This window comes from Agelaius tricolor, unplaced genomic scaffold (assembly GCF_023055355.1).
Source record: "Agelaius tricolor isolate 1412-34295 unplaced genomic scaffold, bAgeTri1.0.p SCAF_100, whole genome shotgun sequence".
Classification (NCBI taxonomy): domain Eukaryota; kingdom Metazoa; phylum Chordata; class Aves; order Passeriformes; family Icteridae; genus Agelaius; species Agelaius tricolor.
Genome location: NW_027269360.1, coordinates 167,468 through 182,624, shown reverse-complemented (window position 1 = coordinate 182,624; position 15,157 = coordinate 167,468). Strand labels below are relative to the sequence as shown.

The window sequence follows — 15,157 nt, the reverse complement described above, 5'->3', positions numbered from 1 at the left end:
GCGCTGCTGCTCTGAGGGGTCACTGAGGGAGCGGGCCAGGGACAGGGGCTGCAGCTGAGGCTGGGGCAAAAAACAGCAAAATTGGGGAAAAATGGGAAAAATTGGGAAAAAATGGAGAAAATTGGGAATAATTGAGGGGGATTTGGGAAAAAATTGGTTAAAATTGGGGGAAATTGGGAGCAATTTGTGGCTCTGAGGGGCCCGAGAGACGCCAGGGCTGGGAGAGGGGCTGGAGATGGGGCTGAGGGAAAATGGGGGAAAAATGGGGTGAAATTGGGGGAAAAAGAGGGAAAATTCGTTAAAATTTGGAAAAATGGGGCATTTTGGGAGAAATTTGGGGGAAATTTGGAAAAACCTGTGAAAAATTGGGGAAATGTTGGTTAAAATTGGGAGAAATTTTGAGCAATTTCTTGCTCTGAGGGGTCACTGAGGGAGCGGGCCAGGGCCAGGGGCTGCAGCTGGGGCATGGGATCAGAGGAACCCAAGAATGGAAATTTGTCTTCCCCAAAATTCCAAACTCCCAAAATTCCAACGCCAGCATTCCCAGAATCCCCTGCCATTCCCAGAATTCCCAGAATTCCCAGAATTCCCTCACCTGCAGAGCCTCTGGGAAGTTCTGGAGCTCGGCCAGGCGCTCCCCGACCTTGCGGTGAGCGACGGCGCAGCCCAGGGCGTCCCCAGAGCCCTGCAGGAGCTGCAGCTCCCAGCGGTGCTGGGCCAGGGCCTCCTGGAACCGACCTGGAGAGGGAAAAACCCCATAAACCTGATCCTATAAACCCCATAAACCTGATCCTATAAACCCCATGGATCCCATAAACCCCATGGATCCCATGGACCCCATAACCCAGAGCCCTGCAGCAGCTGCAGCTCCCGGCGGTGCTGGGCCAGGGCCTCCTGGAACCGACCTGGAGAGGGAAATATCCCATAAACCTGACCCTATAAACCCCATGGATCCCATAAACCGGATCCCATAAACCCCATAACCCCATAAACCCCATGGATCCCATAGACCTGATCCCATAAACCCCATGGATCCCATAAACCCCATAACCCTGATCCCATAACCCTGATCCATAAACCCCATAAACTCCATAATCCCCATAACCCTGATCCCATAACCCTGATCCTATAAACCCCATAAACCCCATGGATCCCATAACCCCGATCCCATAAACCCCATAAACCTGATCCCATAAACCCCATAGATCCCATAGATCCCATAACCCTGATCCCATAACACTGAGCTCATAAATCCCATAAACCCCATGGATCCCATAACCCAGAGCCCTGCAGCAGCTGCAGCTCCCGGCGGTGCTGGGCCAGGGCCTCCTGGAACCGACCTGGAGAGGGAAATATCCCATAAACCTGATCCTATAAACCCCATAAACCTGATCCTATAAACCCTATAAACCTGATCCTATAAACCCCATAAACCTGATCCTATAAACCCCATAAACCTGATCCTATAAACTCCATGGATCCTGTACACCCCATAAACCCCACAGACCCCATAACCCAGAGCCCTGCAGGAGCTGCAGCTCCCGGCGGTGCTGGGCCAGGGCCTCCTGGAACCGACCTGGAGAGGGAAATATCCCATAAACCCTGATCCTATAAACCCCATGGACCCCATAAACCTGATCCTATAAACCCCATAACCCTATAACCCTGATCCTATAAACCCCATAGACCTGATCCTATAAACCCCATAGACCTGATCCTATAAACCCCATAGACCTGACCCCATAAACCTCATGGATCCCATAGACCTGACCCCATAAACCTCGATCCTATAAACCCTATAAACCCCAAAAACACCATAAACCCCATAGATCCCATAGACCTGATCCTATAAACCCCATGGATCCCATAGACCCCATGGACCCCATAACCCTGATCCTATAAACCCCATGGATCCCATAGACCCCATGGACCCCATAACCCTGATCCCATAACCCTGATCCTATAAATCCCCATCACGCTGATCCCATAAATCCTGGCTCTGATCTCAGAATCCCAGCCCTGATCCCACAAATCTCCAGCCCCATTCCCATTCCCCATTCCCAGTTCCCATTCCCAGAATTCCCATTTTCCCATGGAATTCCCATTTTCCCATGGAATCCCCACCATTTCCAGCCAGGATCTCCCCATTCCCAGTTTTCCCAGTTCCCATTCCCAGTTTCCCATTCCCAGTTTCCCATTCCCAGTTCCCATTCCCATATTCCCATTTTCCCGTTCCCAGAATTCCCATTTTTCCATGGAATTCCCACCCTTTGCAGCCAGGATTTCTCCCATTCCCATTCCCAGAATTCCCAGAATTCCCATTCCCAATTTCCCATTCCCAGATCTCCCATTCCCATTCCCATTTTCCCATTCCCAGAATTCCCATTTTCCCATGGAATCCCCACCATTTCCAGCCAGGATTTCTCCTATTCCCATTCCCAGAATTCCCATTTTCCCATGGAATTCCCATTTTCCCATGGAATTCCCACCATTTCCAGCCAGGATTTCTCCATTCCCATTCCCAGAATTCCCATTTTTCCATGGAATTCCCGTTTTTCCATGGAATTCCCGTTTTTCCATGGAATTCCCACCATTTCCAGCCAGGATTTCTCCCATTCCCATTCCCAGAATTCCCGTTTTTCCATGGAATTCCCGTTTTTCCATGGAATTCCCACCATTTCCACCCAGGATTTCTCCCATTCCCATTCCCATTTTCCCATTCCCAGAATTCCCATTCCCAGAATTCCCATTTTCCCATGGAATCCCCACTGTTTGCAGCCAGGATTTCTCCCATTCCCATTTTTCCATGGAATTCCCAGTTTCCCATGGAATTCCCACCATTTCCAGCCAGGATTTCTCCCATTCCCATTTTCCCATTTTCCCATTCCCAGTTTCCCATTTTCCCATATTCCCATTTTCCCATGGAATTCCCATTTTCCCATGGAATCCCCACCATTTCCAGCCAGGATCTCCCCATTCCCATTCCCAGTTTCCCATTCCCAGAATTCCCATTTTCCCTGGAATTCCCATTTTTCCATGGAATTCCCACCATTTCCAGCCAGGATTTCTCCCATTCCCATTCCCAGAATTCCCATTTTCCCATGGAATTCCCATTTTTCCATGGAATCCCCACCATTTCCAGCCAGGATTTCTCCATTCCCATTCCCAGAATTCCCATTTTCCCATGGAATTCCCATTTTTCCATGGAACTCCCACCATTTCCAGCCAGGATTTCTCCATTCCCATTCCCAGTTCCCATTCCCAGTTTCCCAGTTCAAAATTCCCAGTTTTCCCAGTTCCATTCCCATTCTCCCATTCCCAGTTTCCCATTTTTCCATTCCCAGAATTCCTATTTTCCCATGGAATTCCCACTTTTCCATGGAATTCCCATTTTCCCATGGAATTCCCACCGTTTCCAGCCAGGATCTCCCCATTCCCAGTTTCCCATTCCCATTCCCAATTTCCCCATTCCCAGTTTCCCATTCCCAGAATTCCCACTTTTCCCATGGAATTCCCACCATTTCCAGCCAGGATCTCCCCATTCCCATTCCCATTTTCACATTCCCAGAATTCCCATTCCCCATTCCCATTTCCCATTCCCATTTTCCCAGTTCCCATTCCCAGTTCAAAATTCCCATTCCCATTTTCCCATTCCCAGTTTCCCATTCCCATTCCAGAATTCCCACTTTTCCCTGGAATTCCCATTTTTCCATGGAATCCCCACCCTTTGCAGCCAAGATTTCTCCCATTCCCATTTTCCCAGTTTCCCATTCCCAGAATTCCCATTTTTCCATGGAATTCCCATTTTTCCCTGGAATTCCCACCATTTCCAGCCAGGATCTCTCCCATTCCCATTTTCCCATTTTCCCATTCCCAGAATTCCCATTTTTCCCTGGAATTCCCAGTTTTCCATGGAATTCCCACCATTTCCAGCCAGGATTTCTCCATTCCCATTCCCAGAATTCCCATTTTCCCATGGAATTCCCGTTTTCCATGGAATCCCCACCATTTCCAGCCAGGATTTCTCCATTCCCATTCCCAGAATTCCCATTTTCCCATGGAATTCCCATTTTCCCATGGAATTCCCACCATTTCCAGCCAGGATTTCTCCCATTCCCAGTTCCCATTCCCCATTCCCAGTTCCCATTCCCCATTCCCAGTTCCCATTCCCATTTTCCCATTTTTCCATGGAATTCCCGTTTTCCATGGAATTCCCGTTTTTCCATGGAATTCCCATTTTTCCATGGAATTCCCACCACTTCCAGCCAGAATTTCTCCATTCCCATTCCCATTTTCCCATTCCCAGAATTCCCATTTTTCCATGGAATTCCCACCATTTCCAGATCTCCCCATTCCCATTCCCATTCCCAGAATTCCCATTCCCAATTTCCCAGTTCCCATTCCCAGTTTCCCATTCCCAGTTTCCATTCCCAGTTTCCCAGTTCAGAATTCCCGCTTTCCCATGGAATCCCCACCGTTTCCAGCCAGGATTTCTCCATTCCCATTCCCAGAATTCCCATTTTTCCATGGAATTCCCATTTTCCCATGGAATTCCCACCATTTCCAGCCAGGATCTCTCCATTCCCATTCCCAGAATTCCCATTCCCATTCCCATTTCCCATTCCCAATTCCCCATTCCCAGTTTGAATTCCCAGTTCCCATTCCCAGTTTCCCATTCCCAGAATTCCCTCTTTTCCATGGAATTCCCACCGTTTCCAGCCAGGATTTCTCCCATTCCCATTTTCCCATTCTCCCATTCCCAGAATTCCCACTTTTCCATGGAATTCCCATTTTTCCATGGAATTCCCATTTTCCCATGGAATTCCCACCATTTCCAGCCAGGATTTCTCCATTCCCATTCCCAGAATTCCCATTTTCCCATGGAATTCCCATTTTCCCATGGAATTCCCATTTTTCCCTGGAATTCCCACCATTTCCAGCCAGGATTTCTCCCATTCCCATTTTCCCATTTTCCCATTCCCAGAATTCCCATTTTCCCATGGAATTCCCATTTTTCCATGGAATCCCCACCATTTCCAGCCAGGATCTCCCCATTCCCATTCCCAGAATTCCCATTTTCCCATGGAATTCCCATTTTTCCATGAAATTCCCACCGTTTCCAGCCAGGATTTCTCCATTCCCATTCCCAGAATTCCCATTTTCCCATGGAATTCCCATTTTTCCATTGAATTCCCACCATTTCCAGCCAGGATTTCTCCCATTCCCATTCCCAGTTTCCCATTCCCAGAATTCCCATTTTTCCATGGAATTCCCACCCTTTGCAGCCAGGATTTCTCCCATTCCCATTCCCAGTTTCCCATTTTCCCATTCCCATTCCCATTCCCATTTTTCCATGGAATTCCCATTTTCCCATGGAATCCCCACCGTTTCCAGCCAGGATTTCTCCATTCCCATTCCCATATTCCCGTTTTTCCATGGAATTCCCATTTTCCCATGGAATCCCCACCATTTCCAGCCAGGATCTCCCCATTCCCATTCCCAGTTTCCCATTCCCATATTCCCAGTTTCCCATGGAATTCCCATTTTTCCATGGAATTCCCACCATTTCCAGCCAGGATTTCTCCCATTCCCATTCCCATTCCCAGAATTCCCATTTTTCCATGGAATTCCCAGTTTTCCATGGAATTCCCATTTTCCCATGGAATTCCCACCATTTCCAGCCAGGATTTCTCCATTCCCATATTCCCGTTTTTCCATGGAATTCCCACTTTTCCATGGAATTCCCACCATTTCCAGCCAGGATTTCTCCCATTCCCATTCCCAGAATTCCCATTTTCCCATGGAATTCCCATTTTTCCATGGAATCCCCACCATTTCCAGCCAGGATTTCTCCATTCCCATTCCCAGAATTCCCATTTTCCCATGGAATTCCCATTTTCCCATGGAATTCCCACCATTTCCAGCCAGGATTTCTCCATTCCCATTCCCAGAATTCCCATTTTTCCATGGAATTCCCACCATTTCCAGCCAGGATCTCCCCATTCCCAATTTCCCATTCCCCATTCCCATTCCCAGTTTCCCTTTCCCTTTCCCATTCCCATTCCCAGAATTCCCATTCCCAGAATTCCCGTTTTTCCATGGAATTCCCATTTTTCCATGGAATCCCCACCATTTCCAGCCAGGATTTCTCCATTCCCTTTCCCATATTCCCATTTTCCCATGGAATTCCCATTTTCCCATGGAATCCCCACCGTTTCCAGCCAGGATCTCCCCATTCCCATTCCCATTTTCCCATTCCCATTTTCCCATTTTCCCATGGAATTCCCGTTTTCCATGGAATCCCCACCATTTCCAGCCAGGATTTCTCCATTCCCATTTTCCCATGGAATTCCCACCATTTCCAGCCAGGATTTCTCCCATTCCCATTTTCCCTGGAATTCCCATTTTTCCATGGAATTCCCATTTTCCCATGGAATTCCCACCATTTCCAGCCAGGATTTCTCCCATTCCCATTTTCCCATTTTCCCATTCCCAGAATTCCCATTTTCCCATGGAATTCCCATTTTCCCATGGAATTCCCACCGTTTCCAGCCAGGATCTCTCCCATTCTGTTGCACGCCGCCGCCTCCTCGGCCGCGTTCCCGTCCCGCCGCGATTTTTCCTTGGATTTTTCCAGCTCTGGAAAATTCCCAATTAAAAAAAAATTAAATTAAATTAAATTAAAAAAAATAAATTAAATGTAATTAAATTAAAATTAAATTAAATTAAATTAAAATTAAATTAAATTATATTAAATTAAATTATATTAAATTAAATTAAACTAAATTAAATTATATTAAATTAAATTAAATTATATTATATTAAATTAAATTAAATTAAAATTAAATTTAAATTAAATTAAAATTAAATTAAATTAAATTGAATTAAATTGAATTAAATTATATTATATTAAAATAAATTAAATTAAATTAAAATTAAATTAAATTAATTTAAATTAAATTAATTTAAGTTAAATTAAATTAAATTTAAATTAAATTTAAATTAAATTAAATTAATTTAAATTAAATTAAATTAAATTATATTAAATTAAATTAAATTATACTAAATTAAATTTAATTTAATTTAAATTAAATTAAATTTAAATTAAATTATATTAAATTAAATTAAACTAAATTAAATTATATTAAATTAAATTAAATTATATTATATTAAATTAAATTAAATTAAAATTAAATTTAAATTAAATTAAAATTAAATTAAATTAAATTGAATTAAATTGAATTAAATTATATTATATTAAAATAAATTAAATTAAATTAAAATTAAATTAAATTAATTTAAATTAAATTAATTTAAGTTAAATTAAATTAAATTTAAATTAAATTTAAATTAAATTAAATTAATTTAAATTAAATTAAATTATATTAAATTAAATTAAATTATATTAAATTAAATTAAATTATACTAAATTAAATTTAATTTAATTTAAATTAAATTAAATTAAATTAAAATTAAATTAAATTATATTAAATTAAATTAAAATTAAATTAAATTAAATTAAATTAAATTAAACTAAATTAAATTAAATTAAATTAATTTAAATTAAATTAAATTAATTTAAATTAAATTAAATTAAATTAAATTTAAATTAAATTAAACTAAATTAAAATTAAATTAAATTAAATTATATTAAAATTGAATTAAATTATATTAAATTAAAATTAAATTAAATTAAATTAAACTTAAATTAAATTAAATTATATTAAATTAAATAAAAATTAAATTAAATTAAATTGAATTAAATTGAATTAAATTATATTAAATTAAAATAAATTAAATTAAATTAAAATTAAATTAAATTAAATTAAATTAATTTAAATTAAATTAATTTAAATTAAATTTAAATTAAATTAAATTAAAATTAAATTAAATTAAATTAAATTAAATTAAATTAAATTAAATTAAATTAAATTCTATTAAACTTGGGAATGGATTTGGTGGGGAGTTTTTTAAGGGGGGATTTAGGGAATTTTGAAAGGAATTCCCAGAAAAATCCAGAAATTTTCCAGCAAAATAATTCTCATTAAAAATCCAGGGAATTCCCATAAAAATGCAGCAAATTAGAACAGGAATCTAAGAAATTTAAAAAAAATTAAATATTCTCTAAAATCCAAGAAATTCCCATAAAAATCCAGAAAATTCCCACAAAAATTAAAAAAAAATCCCCCAAAATCCAAGGAATTCCTATAAAAATCAAAGAAATTCTCATAAAAATCCAGAAAATTCCCACAAAAATTTAAAAATTCCATAAAAATCAAGAAAATTCCCACAAAAATCCAGAAAAAAAATCTCAAGCAAATTTCCATGAAAATTCCCACAAAAATTTTTAAAATTCCATAAAAATTTCCATTAAAATTGACAGAATTCCTAAAAAAATCGAAAAATTTCCCATTAAAATCCAAGAAATTTCCACAAAAATCCAAGAAATTCCCATAAAAATCCAGAAAATTCCCACAAAAATTTAAAAATTCCATAAAAATCAGGAAAATTCCCACAAAAATCCAGAAAAAATCCAAGGAAATTTCCATGAAAATTCCCACAAAAATTTTAAAAATTCCATAAAAAATCCAAGGAATTTCCATCAAAATCCAGAAAATTCCCACAAAAATCCAGGAAAAAATCCAGAAAATTTCCCCCCAAAAAATCCAAGAAAATTCCATAAAAATTGAAAGAATTCCTAAAAAAATTGAAGAATTTCCCATAAAAATCCAGAGAATTCCCACAAAAATTAAAAAAATTCCATAAAAATCAAGAAAATTCCCACAAAAATCCAGGGAAAAAATCCGGAAAATTTCCCCCAAAAAATTCAAGGAATTTCCATGGAAATCCAGAGAATTCCCACAAAAATTTTAAAAATTCCATAAAAAATCCAGGAAATTTCCACAAAAATTGAAGGAATTCCCATAAAAAATCCTGGAAATTTCCACAAAAATTTTAAAAATTCCATAAAAATCAAGAAAATTCCCACAAAAATCCAGAAAAAAATCCAAGGAAATTTCCATGAAAATTCCCACAAAAATTTTAAAACTTCCAAGGAATTTCCATAAAAATTGAGAAAATTCCCACAAAAATCCAGGAAAAAATCCAAGAAAATTCCCTCAAAAAAATCCAAGAAATTTCCATTAAAATTGAAAGAATTCCTAAAAAAATCCAGGAAATTCCCACAAAAATCCAGGAAATTCCTAAAAATTCCAAGGAATTCCCAAAACTTGGGGGATTTTATTCCCCTAGGATAAAAATTTGGGGGGAATTTGATTTTTTGGGGGGAAAAAATGAGAATTTTCTGGGGTTTTTAATGGGGGAAAAAAAGGAAATTTTGGACAAACCTGGGGGAAAAAATTTGAATTTTGAGGGAAAATTTTGGGTCCTTGTGAGGGGGAAAAAATGGAGAATTTTAGGGGAAAAAAAGGAGAAATTTGGGTCTTTCTGAGGGGAAAAAAAGGAAAAATTGGGGGGGATTTTGGGCTTTTCTGGAGGAAAAAAAATTGAGAATTTTGGGGAAAAAATTTAAGAATTTGGGGAGGAAAAATGGAGAATTTTAGGGGCAAAATCTGAGAATTTTGAGGATTTCTGGGTTTAAATTTTCACCCCGAGGTTTTTCCAACCTTTTTTTCCTCAGAAGGACCCAAAAAATGCCCCCAAATTTCTCCTTTTTTGCCCCCCAAAATTCTCTTTTCTTTCCCTCAGAAAGGCCCAAAATTCCCCCAAAATTCTCTTTTTTTCCCCCCAGAAACAGCCAAAATTCTCCTTTCTTTCCCCCAAAATTCTCCTTTTTTGCCCTCCAAAATTCTCTTTTTTTTCCCCTCAGAAGGGCCCAAAATCCCCCCAAAATTCTCTTTTTTTTTCCCAGAAACAGCCAAAATTCTCCTTTCTTTCCCCCAAAATTCTCCTTTTTTGCCCCCCAAAATTTCTCTTTTTTTTCCTTCAGAAGGGCCCAAAATCCTCCAAAAATTCTCTTTTTTTTCCCCTCAGAAGGGCCCAAAATCCCCCCAAAATTCTCTTTTTTTTTCCCTCAGAAGAGCCCAAAATCCTCCAAAAATTCTCTTTTTTTTTCCCTCAGAAGAGCCCAAAATCCCCCAAAATTCTCCTTTTTTTTCCCCTCAGAAGGGCCCAAAATCCCCCAAAATTCTCTTTTTTTTCCCTCAGAAACAGCCAAAATTCTCCTTTCTTTCCCCCAAAATTCTCCTTTTTTGCCCCCTAAAAATTCTTCTTTTTCCCCTCAGAAAAGCCCAAAATCCTCCAAAAATTCTCTTTTTTCCCTCAGAAGAGCCCAAAATCCCCCCATAATTCTCTTTTTTTTCCCCTCAGAAAGGGCCCAAAATCCCCCAAAAATTCTCTTTTTTTCCCCCCAGAAACAGCCAAAATTCTCCTTTTTTGCCCCCAAAATTCTCCTTTCTTTCTCCTAAAATTCTCCTTTTTTGCCCCCCAAAAATTCTCTTTTTTTTCCCCTCAGAAGGGCCCAAAATCCCCCCAAAATTCTCTTTTTTTTTCCCAGAAACAGCCAAAATTCTCCTTTCTTTCCCCCAAAATTCTCCTTTTTTGCCCCCCAAAATTTCTCTTTTTTTTCCTTCAGAAGGGCCCAAAATCCTCCAAAAATTCTCTTTTTTTTTTCCCTCAGAAGAGCCCAAAATCCCCCAAAATTCTCCTTTTTTTTCCCTCAGAAGGACCCAAAATCCCCCAAAAATTCTCTTTTTTTTCCCTCAGAAAGGCCCAAAATCCCCCAAAATTCTCTTTTTTTTCCCCAGAAACAGCCAAAATTCTCCTTTCTTTCCCCCAAAATTCTCCTTTTTTGCCCCCTAAAAATTCTCCTTTTTCCCCTCAGAAGGGCCCAAAATTCTCCTTTCTTTCCCCTAAAATTCTCCTTTTTTGCCCCCCAAAATTCTCTTTTTTTTTCCTTCAGAAGGGCCCAAAATCCCCCCAAAATTCTCTTTTTTTCCCCCCACAAACAGCCAAAATTCTCCTTTCATTCCCCCAAAATTCTCCTTTCTTTCCCCCAAAATTCTCCTTTCTTTCTCCTAAAATTCTCCTTTTTTGCCCCCCATAATTCTCTTTTTTTCCCCTCAGAAGAGCCCCAAAATCCCCCAAAAATTCTCTTTTTTCCCCTCAGAAAGGACCAAAGTCCCCCAAAAATTCTCTTTTTTTTTCCCTCAGAAAGGCCCAAAATCCTCCAAAATTCTCTTTTTTTTTTCCCCAGAAACAGCCAAAATTCTCCTTTCTTTCCCCCAAAATTCTCCTTTTTTACCCCCCAAAAATTCTCCTTTTTGCCCCCCAAAATTCTCTTTTTTTTTTCCTTCAGAAGGGCCCAAAATCCCCCCAAAATTCTCTTTTTTTCCCCCCAAAACAGCCAAAATTCTCCTTTCATTCCCCCAAAATTCTCCTTTCTTTCCCCCAAAATTCTCCTTTCTTTCTCCTAAAATTCTCCTTTTTTGCCCCCCATAATTCTCTTTTTTTCCCCTCAGAAGAGCCCCAAAATCCCCCAAAAATTCTCTTTTTTCCCCTCAGAAAGGACCAAAGTCCCCCAAAAATTCTCTTTTTTTTTCCCTCAGAAAGGCCCAAAATCCCACAAAATTCTCTTTTTTTTCCCCCCACAAACAGCCAAAATTCTCCTTTCATTCCCCCAAAATTCTCCTTTCTTTCCCCCAAAATTCTCCTTTCTTTCTCCTAAAATTCTCCTTTTTTGCCCCCCATAATTCTCTTTTTTTCCCCTCAGAAGAGCCCCAAAATCCCCCAAAAATTCTCTTTTTTCCCCTCAGAAAGGACCAAAGTCCCCCAAAAATTCTCTTTTTTTTTCCCTCAGAAAGGCCCAAAATCCCACAAAATTCTCTTTTTTTTCCCCCCAAAAACAGCCAAAATTCTCCTTTCATTCCCCCAAAATTCTCCTTTCTTTCCCCCAAAATTCTCCTTTTTTGCCCCCCAAAATTCTCCTTTTTTTCCCCTCAGTGAGGGAATTTCGAGCTCCTGTGAGGGGTTTGAGGGTCAGAAAGGCCCAAAATAAAAATTTAAACATTTGTGAGGGGATTTTGGGCTCCTGTGAGGGGTTTGAGGGATTAAAAAGGCCCAAAGTAAAAATTTAAACACTTGTGAGGGGATTTTGAGTTCCTGTGAGGGGTTTGAGGATTGAAAAGCCCCAAAATAAAAATTTAAACAATCATGAGGGGATTTTGAGCTTCTGTGAGGGGTTTGAGGGATTAAAAAGCCCCCCAAAAAAATTCAAACACTCGTGAGGAGATTTTTAGCTCCTGTGAGGGGTTTGAGGGAATGAAAAGCCTCAAAATAAAAATTTAAACACTCGTGAGGGGATTTTGAACTCCTGTGAGGGGTTTGAGGTTCAGAAAGGCCCAAAGTAAAAATTTCAACATTCGTGACAGGATTTGAAGCTCCTGTGAGGGGGTTGATGTGGTGAAAAGCCCCAAAATAAAAATTTAAACACTTGTGAGGGGAACTGATCTCCTGGGAGGGGTTTGAATGATTGAGAAGCCCAAAAGTAAAAATTTTTAACTCTCCTGAGCACCTGGGAGGGGTTTGAGGGATTGAAAAGCTCCGAGGTGAAGGTTTGAACCCCGTGAGGGGATTTTGAGCTCCTGTGAGGAGTTTGAGGGTCAGAAAAGCCCCAAAATAAAAATTAAAACAACCACGAGGGGATTTTGAGCTTCTATGAGGGGTTTGAGGGATTGAAAACCCCCAAAATAAAAATTTAAACCCCCGTAAGGAGATTTGGAGCTCACGGCGGCCTGAGGGGGGGAATCCTGAGGGGACCGCGGGGCCGCCCGAGGAGGCTCCGGCTCGGGAGTCACTCCTGGAGCCCTGAGGGTGCCCATGCCCCCTTCCAGCCCTCCTCAGAACCCTTCCAGCGCCATTTAAACTGCGTTCAGCGCCATGAAAACCCCAACTCACGGCGGATCTCCCGCGCCGCCTCAGCGCTCAGCTCGCCCGCCATTCCCGCCGCTCGCCGAGACCACGCCTCCCTCGCCTTCTGATTGGCTGAGCGCCGCCGTTTGGACCAATGAAAGCCAAGCGAGGCGGGAACGGGCGCTCCTATTGGTCCGTGAAGGCGAAGTCCCGCCCCTTCGGTGAGGCGGGAAAAGGCGCTTCCGCCCGGCCCTCAGCGGCGGCTTGGGGGGGGGGGGGGCGCCCCCCGGTGGTTCCCAGTTACTCCCAGTAACTCCCAGTTTATTCCCAGTAAATCCCAGTTTGCTCCCAGTAGCTCCCAGTGACTCCCAGTAACTCCCAGTTCACCCCCAGTAACTCCCAATAAATCCCAGTTTGCTCCCAGTTTGCTCCCAGAATTCCCAGTATCCCCATCCCACTTAGTCCCAGTGACTCCCAGTAGCTCCCAGTTATTCCCAGTAACTCCCAGTTTGCTTCCAGTGCTCCCAGTACCCCCATTCCAGTAACTCCCAGTTCATTACCAGTAACCCCCTCCCAGTACCTCCCAGTTATTCCCAGTAAACCCCAGTTTGCTCCCAGTAACTCCCAGTTTGCTCCCAGTATTCCCAGTATTCCCATCCCAGTAGCTCCCAGTAGCTCCCAGTTCACTCCCAGTTCACTCCCAGTTCATTCCCAGTGTCTCCCAGTAGCTCCCAGTATCCCCAGTTCACTCCCAGTATCTGCAGCAGCCCCATCCCAGTGTTCCCAGTGACTCCCAGTAACTCCCAGTAAATCCCAGTTCACTCCCAGTATCCCCAGTATCCCCAGTATCCGCCTCCCAGTGCTCCCAGTATTCCCAGTAGCCCCATCCCAGTAACTCCCAGGGCTCCCAGTAACTTCCAGTAACTCCCAGTTCACTCCCAGTAACTCCCAGTTCATTCCCAGTGCACTCCCAATAAATTCCAGTAGCTCCCAGTCACTCCCAGTTCACTCCCAGTGCCTCCCAGTTCAATCCCAGTTCACTCCCAGTAAATCCCAGTTCGCTCCCACCATTCCCAGTCTCCCCAGTAGCTCCCAGTCTCCCCACCCCAACCACTCCCAGTTCCCTCTCCCTTCACTCCCAGTATCCCCAGTGTCCCCATCCCAGTTCACTCCCAGTAACTCCCAGTTTGATCCTAGTAACCACAGGGTCACTCCCAGTGTGGCCCAGTAACTCCCAGTAACTCCCAGTTCGCTCCCAGTAACTCCCAGTAGATCCCAGTAACCTCCAGTTCACTCCCAGTAACTCCCAGTTCACTCCCAGTAACTCCCAGTTCACTCCCAGTAAATCCCAGTGCTCCCAGTAACTCCCAGTTCACTCCCAGTTCATTCCCAGTGCTCCCAGTATCCCCATCCCAGTTCACTCCCAGTCACTCCCTGTCACTCCCAGTTCACTCCCAGTATCCCCAGTTTCTGCCTCCCAGTGCTCCCAGTATCCCCAGTATCTCCATCCCAGTGCTCCCAGTAACTCCCAGTAACTCCCAGTTCACTCCCAGTTCACTCCCAGTGCTCCCAGTTCACTCCCAGTATCCCCAGTGTCCCCATCCCAGTTCATTCCCAGTAACTCCCAGTTTGCTCCCAGTAACCGCAGGGGCACTCCCAGTGTGGCCCAGTAACTCCCAGTTCATCCCCAGTAACTCCCAGTAACTCCCAGTAACTGCAAGTTCATTCCCAGTGCTCCCAGTGATTCCCAGTATTCCCAGTATCCCCAGTATCCCACCCCAGTGCTCCCAGTATCCCCCTCCCAGTATTCCCAGTGCTCCCAGTAACCCCCAGTTCGCTCCCAGTTCACTCCCAGTAACTCCCAGTGGCTCCCAGTTCACTCCCAGTAAATCCCCGTAACTCCAAGTTCATTCCCAGTCACTCCCACTTCACTCCCAGTGCTCCCAGTATATCCCAGTACATTCCCAGTTCACTCCCAGTGACTCCCAGTCACTCCCAGTATCCCCAGTTTCTGCCTCCCAGTTCACTCCCAGTATCCCCAGTATCTCCATCCCAGTGCTCCCAATGGCTCCCAGTTCACTCCCAGTCAATCCCAGTGCTCCCAGTATCCCCATCCCAGTGCTCCCAGTTATTCCCAGTTCACTCCCAGTAACTCCCAGTAACTCCCAGTTCGCTCCCAGTGCTCCCAGTATCCCCATCCCAGTTTCCTCCCAGTAGCTCCCAGTGACTCCCAGTGCTCCCAATAAATCCCAGTTCACTCCCAGTGCATTCCCAGTAACTCCCAGTT

At 42.2% G+C, this 15,157-nt stretch overlaps 2 protein-coding genes across 2 annotated transcripts in view; both read right to left on the bottom strand.

Annotated features, from left to right (window-relative positions):
- Nucleotides 1–817, bottom strand: part of LOC139586016 (tonsoku-like protein) — a 41,592-nt gene extending 40,775 nt beyond the window's left edge. Inside the window, exon 1 of the mRNA XM_071419139.1 lies at nt 596–817. Coding sequence (XP_071275240.1) covers nt 596–759 — 164 coding nt within the window. The 5' untranslated portion in view covers nt 760–817. The remainder of the gene's footprint in view (nt 1–595) is intronic.
- Nucleotides 818–1,408: 591 nt separating this feature from the next.
- LOC139586007 (tonsoku-like protein) lies at nt 1,409–13,036 on the bottom strand. The gene is made up of 3 exons (XM_071419132.1): nt 12,916–13,036; nt 6,544–6,639; nt 1,409–1,576 (listed from the first exon to the last, which is right to left on the bottom strand). The coding sequence occupies exons 1-3, from the start codon at nt 12,956–12,958 to the stop codon at nt 1,464–1,466; spliced, it is 252 nt and encodes an 83-aa protein (XP_071275233.1). The 5' UTR covers nt 12,959–13,036; the 3' UTR covers nt 1,409–1,463.
- Nucleotides 13,037–15,157: the final 2,121 nt, after the last annotated feature.